This window comes from Nerophis lumbriciformis, linkage group LG28, assembly GCF_033978685.3.
Source record: "Nerophis lumbriciformis linkage group LG28, RoL_Nlum_v2.1, whole genome shotgun sequence".
Taxonomy (NCBI): domain Eukaryota; kingdom Metazoa; phylum Chordata; class Actinopteri; order Syngnathiformes; family Syngnathidae; genus Nerophis; species Nerophis lumbriciformis.
The window spans coordinates 10,889,649-10,902,299 of NC_084575.2; the positions used below are offsets into that span (position 1 = coordinate 10,889,649).

General features: G+C 39.7%; 1 protein-coding gene across 1 annotated transcript in view; it reads left to right on the plus strand.

Annotated features, from left to right (window-relative positions):
- Positions 1–12,651, plus strand: part of LOC133570841 (protein polybromo-1-like) — a 34,224-nt gene that overhangs the window by 5,153 nt on the left and 16,420 nt on the right. The window contains exons 4-15 of the mRNA XM_061923584.1: positions 1,580–1,727; positions 1,868–2,014; positions 2,154–2,270; positions 5,428–5,496; positions 6,704–6,802; positions 6,858–6,943; positions 7,018–7,109; positions 7,183–7,399; positions 7,694–7,835; positions 7,901–7,986; positions 8,048–8,330; positions 8,416–8,521. Coding sequence (XP_061779568.1) covers positions 1,580–1,727; positions 1,868–2,014; positions 2,154–2,270; positions 5,428–5,496; positions 6,704–6,802; positions 6,858–6,943; positions 7,018–7,109; positions 7,183–7,399; positions 7,694–7,835; positions 7,901–7,986; positions 8,048–8,330; positions 8,416–8,521 — 1,592 coding nt within the window. The remainder of the gene's footprint in view (positions 1–1,579; positions 1,728–1,867; positions 2,015–2,153; positions 2,271–5,427; positions 5,497–6,703; positions 6,803–6,857; positions 6,944–7,017; positions 7,110–7,182; positions 7,400–7,693; positions 7,836–7,900; positions 7,987–8,047; positions 8,331–8,415; positions 8,522–12,651) is intronic.

A 12,651-nucleotide genomic window follows, 5' to 3' on the forward strand; every position in this document is an offset into this window, starting at 1 on the left:
TGTCAGTCAAATCTAAACATTATTATTTTAGTAAAATAAGTTTCTTGTTCACAATTGATTGTATATCATTGATTTATCACTAGGGCTGCAGCTAACGATTATTTTTCTATCGATTAATCTATAGATTATTTTTTTCGATTAATCGGTTAATCTATAGATTATTTTTTCGATTAATCTATAGATTATTTGTCCTTTCACCGATTTTTTTTTTAAATTTAAAATGAAGAGGAAAAAATAAATGTAGGCCAGTTTTTTCAAAAGGCATGGCTTTTATTTACAAAAAAAAAAGTATGGCCACTCAGTCAACATTGACAACAACATGACAAAATATTCTGTAACAATGTAAACATTTAAAACTTTTAACATTTAACAAAATTAAAAGTAGCTTATTTGCTTTTTAATGTGCAAATATAAAAGTAAACATCCAGTGCAAATCTTAATATTCTGGAATAGTATAAGCATTTCAAAAGTAAAAGTATTGCTTATTTTGCTTTAAAATGTGCAAAAATAAAGATAAACATCCAATACAAAAAAGTGCAAAACGGAAATATTCTGTAACAAGTGTAAACATTTCAACAAAAGTAAAAGTATTGCTTATTTGCTAAAATGTGCAAAAATAAAGCTAAACATCCAATACAAAAAAGTGTACAGTGTAAACATTTCAACAAAAGTAAAAGTATTGCTTATTTTGCTTAATAACACAACAATGATAGTATGATTAAAGTGAAAGTTAATTGTTCGTTTGTACATAGTATATGTAACTGTTAATGTTGTAAAAGGTATTTGCACAACTAATTAACGTTAGCGTTTGTGACACGTCTTGTGCCGTGGGGTTCTTTCAGGACCGACAGACTGAACGCCAGACGGCTTTGCCAGGTTTACAATCTTTTAATTTTACACAAAGTCTTTTCTCTTCCAACTGCGCGGATCGCGCACCTGGGCACGATTGCGGCGTCGCTCCCGGCGCGCCCCGCCTCGCCGCTCGCTCGACGCCGCCGCCTCACCACAGCGTTAAAGAGGAGCGCGTCTTTGTAAACACTGAACAGGCACGCCAAACGCGCCTCTCAGAGCGAAACGGTGCTTTAGTTTATTAATTTACAACGCAGATACAAATGACACATTCATGTTTTTGTGTAATAATGACAACGTATACGCACGCGGACGATTGACTTGTTGATGGTGATGGCAAGAACGCTGTCGGGGGTTTTCTTTTCAAATGTTCGTTCATAGCCGTTGTGCTGCTATGATAGGCCATTTCCGCTCGACACAGTGTGCATACAACAACATTATTAGGCCGTTTATTGAAATACTCCCACACTTTTGACGACTTTTGGCGTGCTTTTTTCCCCTCGCTCGCATCGTCTGCTTTGCGCTCCGCCATGACAGTAAAGTAGTGTGACGTAAATATGCGACGCGCCGACGCACAAAAACGGCGTCGACGTATTTACGTAACCGATGACGTCGACTACGTCGACGCGTCGTTTCAGCCTTATTTATCACAGCAAGTTATGAACATAATGTGTGACTTTCTGTATGCAAGTCGTTGCAAACTTCCTGACTTCAACATATTATTATCCAGAAACCTCCCTGATTACTATGAGGTGGTGTCCCAGCCCATAGACATGACCAAAATCCAGCATAGGCTGAAGTCAGAAGACTATCAAGAAGTGGAACAGATCACAGCAGACTTCCAGCTCATGTTTAATAATGCCAAATTGTTTTACAAGGTAAGAAATATGTTTTCTTCTCCTGGTAGCCCTTAATACTTAGCAATTTACTCCTGATGTTTAAAATGACAAGATGCTTGAATAAATAGTAACTCAATGGATAACACTCTGGCGTCATCTTTTTAATGTCTACAATCCAGAGAGACAGCGAGGAGTATCAAGCCGCCTGCAAGTTGTGGGGCGTCTATTTGCAGATCAGAAATGACTTTTTGCAAGCTGCAGATGGAGAAGATGATGATGAAGATGTAGACGACATGGATAATCCAGGAATGTTAACAGATGATGAGGTCAGTTTATTGACATTGGTCTCTTTTCATGCTCATGCTAAATTTCAAACCAAGTATATATTTTTTGGGGGATATGCATGCCACATAGTGACAACCTTTATCATACATGTTTTTTTTTTTTTTGATGGGGTTCTATCAGAATTCCAGCAGCAGTGTGAAGGAAGTGTTGGCGCAGATCCTTGGGGCCGTAGTGATATACTCTGATCCCTCAGGTCACGTGGTTAGCGAACTCTTCCAGAAACTGCCTTCCAAAGTGGTAAGTGTTTCCTGACACGAGGGGTGTCTTTTTCACTTCCCATTTGATACCGATATTGGAGCTTTGACTATTGACCGATACTCATTAATCCGATACGATATCAGCAGGAATAATCCATCCATCCATCCGTCCATCCATATTTAGTGTGGAATGTTAGAAAAGGTTTGATCAAGTGAAATTAGTCAGAGAGCAATGATAGGTACAAAAAACAATAACCTATTTATTATTAACTATCTGGAATGTACTTATGCTGCTATGTTGAAGTGGAATATAAATTGTTTTTTGGTTTATGTGGGCTTTGTACCGAGGATGTCGTTGTGGCTTGTGCAGCCCTTTGAGACACTTGTGATTTAGGGCTATATAAATAAAGATTGATTGATTGATTGATGGTGACACCTAATTCAATAAGGTAAACTCAGGACGCAGTAACTTGAAGGATGCGGACATGTTTGTTACTGGATACTTTCGAGTTAAGGATGTAACCATATGAACGTATCATATCACCGTTATTGTCACCAAAATTACCATGGTTATCGTTATTATTGAAGTATTGTTGAATGTGCTCAAACAGTACCGTACTCACACACCGTTAACCAAGTTGTATAGAAGAAAAATAAATACAATCTATAAATAGCCACACAATATACTCTTTGAAAAATGTGTTGTATAATAGTATTGTTCTGGCCACTTATGAGCCATATTTTTATACAAACCCCAATACCAGTGAAGTTGGCACATTGTGTAAAACGTAAATAAAAACAGAATACAATGATTAGCAAATCATTTTCAACCTATATTCAATTGAATACACTGCAAAAATAAGATACTTAACGTTCGAACTGATAAACTGTGTTATTTTTTGCAAATATTAGCTCATTTGGAATTTGATGCCTGCAACATGTTTCAAAAAAGCTGGCACAAGTGGCAAAAAAGACTGAAAGTGTTGAGGAATGGTCATCAAACACTTATTTGGAACATCCCACAGGTGAACAGGCTAATTGGGAACAGGTGGGTGCCATGATTGGGTATAAAAGCAGCTTCCATAAAATGATCGGTCATTCACAAACAAGGATGGGGAGAGGGTCACCACTTTGAACAAATGCGTAAGCAAATTGTTGAACAGTTTAAGAACAACATTTTTTTCAACGAGCTATTACAAGGAATTTTGGGATTTCACCATCTACGGTCCGTAATATCATCAAAAGGTTCAGAGAATCTGGAGAAATCACTGCATGTGAGCAGCAAGGCCGAAAACCAACATTGAATGCCCGTGACCTTCGATCCCTCAGGCGGTACGGCATCAAAAACCGACATCATTGTGTAAAGGATTTCACCACATGGGCTCAGAAACACTTCAGAAAACCACTGTCAGTAACTATAGTTTGTCGCTACATCCGTAAGTGCAAGGTAAAACTATACTATGCAGAGCGAAAGCCATTTATCAACAACACCCAGAAACGCCGCCGGATTCGCTGAGCCCAAGCTCGTCTAAGATGGACTGATGCAAAGTGGAAATGTGTTCTGTGGTCTGAGGAGTCCACATTTCAAATTGTTTTTGGAAACAGTGGACGTCGTGTCCTTTGGACCAAAGAGGAAAAGAACCATCTGGACTGTTCTAAGTGCAAAGTTCAAAAGCCAGCATCTGTGATGGTATGGGGTGCACCATTAATGCTAAAAGGTACATACAGGTTTTGGAGCAACATATGTTGCCATCCACACAATGTCTTTTTCATGGACGCCCCTGTTTATTTCATCAAGACAATGCCAAGCTACATTCTGCACGTGTTACAACAGCGTGGCTTCGTAGTAAAAGTGCAGGTACTAGACTGGCCTGCCTGTAGTCCAGAACTGTCTCCCATTGAAAATGTGTGGCGCAATATAAAGCCTAAAATACGACAACGGAGACCCCGGACTGTTGAACAACTTAAGCTGTACATCAAGCAAGAAGGGGAAAGAATTCCACCTGAGAAGCTTCAAAAATTGGTCTCCTCAGTTCCCGAACATTTACTGAGTGTTGTTAAAAGGAAAGGCCATGTAACACAGTGGTAAACATACCCCTGTGCCAACTTTTTTGCAATGTGTTGCTGTCATTAAGTTCTAAGTTAATGATTATTTGCAAAAAAATATCTTGTCTTTGCAGTCTATTCAATTGAATATAAGTTGAAATGGATTTGCAAATCTTTGTGTTCTGTTTTTATTTACGAATTACACAATGTGCCAACTTCACTGGTTTTGGGTTTAGTATATGTATTTAAATATGTTTATATTTTTCTGTTTTAATTTGTAAAAGTTAGTTTTTTTAATGATTAAGAAAAAAACGTGCATTGAGTGCGTCACGTAACGTTTTTATGATGTCACGAAATTCACTTTCGGTTGTCATATTCTTTCAAGTATTGAGCGATCGCTCTAAGACAGCACAGCCTGTAGGTTTAATGTACACAATTGAATATCTTAGATGCTCAGAGAGTAATGTATTTTTACAAGTTTGGATAGTCTGTTGTATTCATCTTAGCATTTAAGCTAGCTAGTGCTAGCTTCTTCGTCAGTAAATCAGCAGTTTCACCGGTCCGTGGTTTATCACAGTGTTGTCAATCATGGTTTTACGATCATTTTGATGTAGATCTGTAATATTAATCGTGGGAAGTTTTACCGCAGTTTATTATAATACCGTTAATCGTTACATACCTATTTTTAATACACTACTGCCTTGGAGACTTTGAATGTGTAAGTAATATGCAACAATAATTATTTGATACTTTTTTATATTGATAAATATGCTGTTTTAGACTACAATAGTGTTCAATGAAGAACATTTGTTACGAATGTCTAGCTTGTGTGCTTAGTTGTTGTGTAGCTGCTAGGTCCTAGTACTCTATAGCCTACCATGTTTACATTTTGTCAATTATTTGACGAAAATAGAAGAAAAGACGGTAATGCTTGCTTATTGGAGGACATTTAGATGTTAACTGGCTGTCCAACTTTGCACAGTAAAACACGCTGCAGGACTGCTTGTATCGGACATTATAACACACATTTTACATGCAAGCACATATCATCACATACATGTACCCATATCAATATCGGATCAGGACACTTTTACCTTAAATCCTAAATAATGCCTCTCTGACTTTCTTCAATATTTATTTTTCTTTGCTAGCATTACCCAGACTACTATGCTGTTATAAAGGAGCCCATTGATCTGACAATGATCGCTCAAAGAATACAGGTACGTCATTTACAGTATTTCTTCAAATCCCCTAATGCATCGTTCACTTGAATGAATTCCCACCTCAACAAGAAAGCAATGTAAAAAAATAAAGCAATATATATTACTTATTATTATTATTATTATTATTATTATTCTGAAATGCATTTGTATAATAAAAAGACCATTGTACCAATTGCTGGGTTGCAAACACTTGACATTCTCGAGACCGTGACCACTTCCAGTTTTCAGATAGCGGGAAAAATTCACTATGGCTACCGGACAAGAGGTATGCGTGAGCGAATATTACAAAAGTTAACAACCAAATGTTCAGTTAGATTAGTCCCTGTCAGCCACGTTCAATAAAGCACTTGGCTTTCCTGCACAACAACGGCGACTAAGCTTTTATGTTCTTCTATAAAAATCGACAACAAAAGTACAATTAAGCTAACTAGTTACTGGCGGCGGTAATGCAGTAGATTGGACCAACAATCGCAATATTTTTTACTAGGACTTAACATGACGCTAGTTAATTTCCATTATCAGAGGTCTTTGTATTTATATTTAGGCTTAGCAACTATAACAGATCTTAATAGAAGACAAACAAACTAATGCGATTTCTTGTCCTTAGTTAACGCTTAGTTATGTTTTCAAATACTAACTATATAGTCAAAAATAAACTTCATTTCATCACAGAAAGTTTATCAAACAAATCAAATGTTCAAACAAACTTTTTACGAAGTGATCGCTGCAGACATAAGCATGGTCCAACTGTACTCCACAAGAAGAAAGTGACATGTTTAAAAGCCATTTTCCCTCGATGAGCTTCGGTAATTTCCCTGACTTTATTCCTTTTATGAACCACTTATTTCAGAACTCTATAAAAGCTCTTTCCTATCTTTCGATTTTAACGGTTGGAACACTCAAAAACAGCACTGCAAAGCGACAATTTCAATTCAAACTCTTCACTTACTATGTGTGTCCACTTAATTTATGGCTCGGCTCAAGCTTGTTTGCCCTCCGAGTACCTTAAATCTGACAAAGCAAAGTTGGCGTGACGTCATACGCAACCCAGCAATAAACACCTTACCTCGAATCAATGCCTGTTTCTCTCTGCAGTTTAGCAAATAAACACTCCTGGTGGCTAAATGAAGAAACAAGACATGTTTACTAGGAAGCTTTACATCCCTCTAATTCAGTTTTTTTTTTATCCTTTTCATTTTTTTAGATGGGATACTACAAAAGTGTCAATGCCATGGCTAAGGACATCGACCTGATGGCCAAAAATGCCAAAACATACAATGAACCGGGATCTCAGGTTTTTAAGGTATTCATTTACCACTGTAACATACTGTAGATGAAGACTAACAATGTTATTTTAGGATGCAAACACCATAAAGAAAGTGTTTATCCAGAAAAAAACGGAATTTGAGCATGCTGAACCCACAAAATCCAGTCTTCGCATCAGGTATTTTCAGCACAAACAAAAATTTAAAGGATGTTTGTCTGTCAATAATGAGATGTCCAACCTTGGCAATTCAGAAATCGCAGGTCTGGTCAAGGAGATCAACTTTCTGGCATCAGCGTAGCGCTTCAGTATGGTTCAGAGAGCGAGGACGACCCCGTCCTGTCCGGTCAGCAAAAAGACGTGCCCCTTTATTTGAAAGGCTTGACCAAACAACATTGAACTGATTGAATGTTTCCCAGGCTCGGTGTGCTATGACGAAGGAGAGTCAGAGGCTGAGAGTCAGAGTTCTAGCATGGAGATGAGCAACCCCATCTTCCAACTGTATGAAGCCGTGAGAGGCGCCAGGAACAGCCAGGGCTTGATTTTCTCCGAACCCTTCCAGCATCTACCCTCTCGCAGGGAATATCCCGACTATTACCAGCAGGTCAAACAGCCCATTACCCTGCAGAACATCAGGTAAAAAGTGCCGCATGCTTTACTACACTCACGGCTGATCTACTAAGATGCCAAATGTGAAGTAGTGTGTATGTGTAGTATGAAAATAGCAGGTACTAAAACTAGTGCACAAGTTGCAGGTGAGCTCACAGTGTCGAGGGCGTAATGATGGTTTGGTATTTTGCTCTTTTAACAGACACAATACGCTGCACACAAGCACCTATTTTATAGTACACACAAACCTTTAGTAGATCAGACCCAATATGTTGGAATATAAACATTTTGTTATTTAGCCCTGCTCTCTGCCCATTCTAGGACAAAGATGAAAAGTGGTGAATATGAAAATGTAGAGCAAATGGACGCCGACCTCACTTTGATGTTTGAAAATGCTAAGCAATACAACATGCCCAACTCAAGCATTTATAAACGGGCGTTGAAGCTTCAGCAGATTTTGCAGGTACCGGTACTTAATTTTGCATCCTTTTCTTGCATAACATTGTAATCAGTGCTGCCTTTTTTCAGGCAAAAAAGAGGCAACTTTTGAGGAGAGATGATGAGGATGGAGACAGTGTTTTGTCATCTGATGCAGGAAGTGCCAAGAGAAAAGGGTATTAACAGTTAACTTTCATGCTTGTTGCCATTTTGACCCTTGATTTCTCTTTCTTTTAGAAGCCACAAGAAGAATGTAAAAAAGAACCGCATGAAAGCCCTGTACGCTGCAGTGACAGACGCAAGGGATGCGGACACCACTCGGCGCCTTTGTGATCTGTTTATGGTTAAGCCCTTCAAGAAAGACTACCCTGACTACTATAAGGTCATTCTGGAGCCCATGGACCTGAAGACCATTGAGCACAACATTCGCAATGAGCGGTACTCCTCAGAAGAGGCGCTGATGGATGACATGAAGTTGATGTTTCGGAATGCACGGCATTATAATGAGGAAGGGTCTCAGGTAGGACGCCTGAACTATCGACTAAACTGACATTTTTGCTATTATTAAAGATATATCACATCCTGGGTTTTATCCGTCCATGCAGGTATACAATGATGCTGACATCCTGGAGAAGATTCTAAAGGAGAAGCGGAAAGAGTTAGGACAACCGCCTGAAGAGGAGGATATGGGATCGCCCAAGCTGAAACTGAGTAGGTTTTCTTACCAAAAAAAAATACCCAGAAAAAAGACAATTCAGTATTTTTAGTGGTCCACATTTGGATGGTCACAAATAGAACACATTACAACACACCCCTGGTCTCATGTTTTAAAGTACCAGTAGAGTGGAAAAACAAGTTGACTTTATATGCTTATTTGTTTTTTTTTATTGTATCCATTTAACCCTGTTCAGTTGTATCTATAATCTGCAAAGTATGTAAAAATACGGTCTTAACATCACAAAATGCCACAATTTTAGTCATCCATTTTGAATATTCCGCTCGGAATATCTTCGACAATTTCCGTAGATTCTACGTCAGTGTAGTAACGCTGCACTCCGACCATATTATCAGATCAGTCATGCTGGAAATACGCAAACATTTTATTCACAATCCCTATGTAAAACAAGAACACACATGCTTGGCTTTTTTTATGCATATCGAAACCGTAAATTAATAGCTAACAATTGAGTCAACAGATGGAGGGTCCTCCACTGCGCCCATTATACCCCTAAAAACATCCAGAAACCGCCAACAATACTCCATTTACATGTCATGACCTGAAAATGAACTAAATATAGATGATATTGTTATTATTAGTTCCAACACAGACAGCTTATTTAAGCGGCACATTGACAGCGCTGAGCTAATGGTAGCTTACGCTGCTATTGTTGACACACTAAAACGACGGCTGCTTCTGCTTCGTCTCAAACTTGCTAAAAGTAAATTCTAGATTATAAATGCATCTCTCACCCGGTAGTAGACACGTGTGGCCATGATCCGAGAGGCTGGCCGAATTTGACATCCCCCAAGATGGCAAAAAGACACAAAAAACACTTGTTGCGGCAACTTTTTTTAACCCTTAATGAGGATTGCGTTTGAATCTTCATCTACACAGTATTGTGTGCGCGTTCCGTCGGTCAGCATCCCAGTAAGAGTGAAAATTGTACAGTGAGTGTTTGTTTTATAATGGTTTATTATGGTTAGTTTGTATGCTTAGCACCCAGCAATGCTTCTGGTGCTATAGTGTCACAATAAAGCTGCATCCGTATAGCACTTGGCTTCTAAAACTTATTGCTCATATTTGTGTTTGGGCTCAAAAAATATAAATTTCTGAGTCATAATTTTCCCCAAAGTAACTGTTGTTGGCTCTCACAAAGTCTGCTGCTTGATTAGCATTGTTATTGATGGGGAAAGGATCTGGGGTTCTTTACGCTACGTCGTGAGTCTTCCTTGTTAACTCTAAAAATGGCTCAGGAATCTCAGTGAGATTAATACTACTTTGATTATATCTATTAATATGCAAACTTTAGAAGTTATTAATTTTAATGTCATAAGTCAGATATATACATGATAATAGCTTTAATATAGAGGCAACTTGTTTTTCCAGTCGACTGCTACTGTAAGGCTTGTTTGGATTTCATACTAAAAAGTGCTCAAATCCAGAAAATGCTGTACACGCAAAAAAAAACAGATATGTAAGTGTGCGCATGCATATGTAAACACATTTCTTTTGTACATTTCAATCATCATGTAATTGAGGGCACGTTTGAGTGGCTGGCCACTGCCTGTGCATGGCCTATTTAAATATGCAAATCCTATTTAAATTATCCATGCCCCTGAAATCTCCCATTCTTGTTTGGCTCTCAATGAAGGCGGTCACATTTCCCTCACTCTGTTATTTCTCTTGCTGTGCTTCTCATATCTCGGCTTGTCTTGTCTTCACTTTCTAAGAGCATCTCATTTTCACTGCTCCCTGAAAATCTAAACATGGAATTGATAAACCGGTCCCTCGACTTAATTACAAGATATTTTCAACGAGAAGCACAGATTTGGGGCAACCTGCCTGTCCCGATGGGCCGTTTGCTGCCAGATACATGAGGCACTCTTAGAAGAAGTGACGATTCCTTTTGCCTAACAGTTTTTCTGTCGAAGACGTGGAAAATATCCATCAATTTAGAACTGTGATAACAGAGCATCTGCTGATTGGATTGAGCATTGCTCTGGTCTGTTGGAAAATTCGGATGACAATGGCAGCCGTTCAAGGAATCCAAAGGCTGCTCATTGCGATGGATGGAATGGGCAGAGCGGTGGCCACTCAGACTTTGATGATCTCAAAATTGGTTTGCAAATAGGATAACATCTCGGAGAAGCTTTCCGCACTATAGGGCAAAATTAGGATCTATTTGAAAGCCAGAATGGACAACTAGGGTACACAAGGCCATTGGAATGTGTTTGCTCACCCAACCAATAAAAATCCATATCTGCAATTTGACTCCCTCTGTATTGGCCTTGGGCAAGGCTGTTAAACACCCCAGTGAGATGCTCTGAATCCTCCCTCCTTCAAGAACACCTTTGGTGTTGTCTCCGTTTGCGGACGCTGAACAGAGCGACCTACAGGCTTAAAGACAATACACACACTCATGGATGACGACAGATATCCAAACACACACCCTCATCCCATGCCTTTACCTTTTAACTCTCTGCGGTGTGACGGTGTACAGAGCAACGGCAGATGGCAGCAGCTTCGAACCGGATTGCCCCCCCATTGCAGTTTTGTGTTTTCTGTGTGTCATAACATGTTTATTTGTGCTTATCGTGTTGCTCAAGGTTTTTCTGGCCCCAAACTGAGTCAACCCCATAGTGAAGTGAAGTGAATTATATTTATAGAGAGCTTTTCTCTAGTGACTCAGAGCGCTTTTACATAGTGAAATAGTAGTTTAGTCTGGTGTGAACTTTATTACCGTATTTTCCGCACTATAAGGCGCACCTAAAAACCACAATTTTTCTCAAAAGCTGACAGTGCGCCTTATAACCCGGTGCGCTTTATTACGATTAATTTTCATAAAGTTTCGATCTCGCAACTTCGGTAAACAGCCGCCATCTTTTTTCCCGGTAGAACAGGAAGCGCTTCTTCTTCTACGCAAGCAACCGCCAAGGAAAGCACCCGCCCTCATAGAACAGGAAGCGCTTCTTCTTCTACCCGCCCCCGGAAGAAGAAGAAAAAACGCGCGGATATCACCGTACGTTTCATTTCCTGTTTACATCTGTAAAGACCACAAAATGGCTCCTACTAAGCGATCCGGTTCATAAAAAGACGCAATCTCTCCATCCGCACACGGATTACTACCGTATTTCACAGCAACTGAACCGCACTGTGGAACGGGAGCACGTACGGTGAATATTCGCACCACAGGGAATGAGAAGTCGTCCTTCACTGTGGTTCTAGCTTGCCATGCTAATGGCCAGAAACTTCCTCCCATGGTGATATTCAAAAGGAAGACCTTGCCAAAAGAGACCTTTCCAGCCGGCGTCATCATAAAAGCTAACTCGAAGGGATGGATGGATGAAGAAAAGATGAGCGAGTGGTTAAGGGAAGTTTACGCGAAGAGGCCGGGTGGCTTTTTTCACACAGCTCCGAAGGCGAACACACCTTCACTAAGACGGGCAGACAGCCTCGGACGACATACGCCAACATTTGCCGGTGGATCGTAAATGCCTGGGCAGATATTTCGGTCACAACTGTGGTCCGAGCTTTCCGGAAGGCAGGATTCACAGAACAACAGCGACACTGACTCCCGATGACTTCTACGAGACGGAACCGGCCATTTTGGATCCCACGCTTGCGCAACTTTTCAATTCGGACACCGTAGACGAAGAATTCGAAGGATTTACGAATGAAGAATAACTTCAGAAGGTGAGCGCTATGTTTATTTTGTGTGTTGTGACATTAACGTTCGAGCAACATTATGTTACTATTGCTCTACACCATTTTGAATTTTACTATGTTTGTGATTGCACATTTGCGTACATTTTGGGACAGAGTTGTTAGAACGCTGGTTTTCAATATATTATTAAAGTTTGACTGAACTATCTGACTGTTTTTTTGACATTCACTTTAGCGCAGCGTTTTTTTGACATTCACTTTAGCGCAGCGTAGGCGCGGCTTATAGTCCGGGGCGGCTTATTGGTGGACAAAATTATGAAATATGTAATTCATAGAAGGTGCGGCTAATAATCCGGTGCGCCTTATAGTGCGGAAAATACGGTACTTGTCCTCCCCCATGGTTATCTTTTCCCACCGTTTTTTAAAGAGCGTGTGGGTACAGGCAGAACCTGGCCCC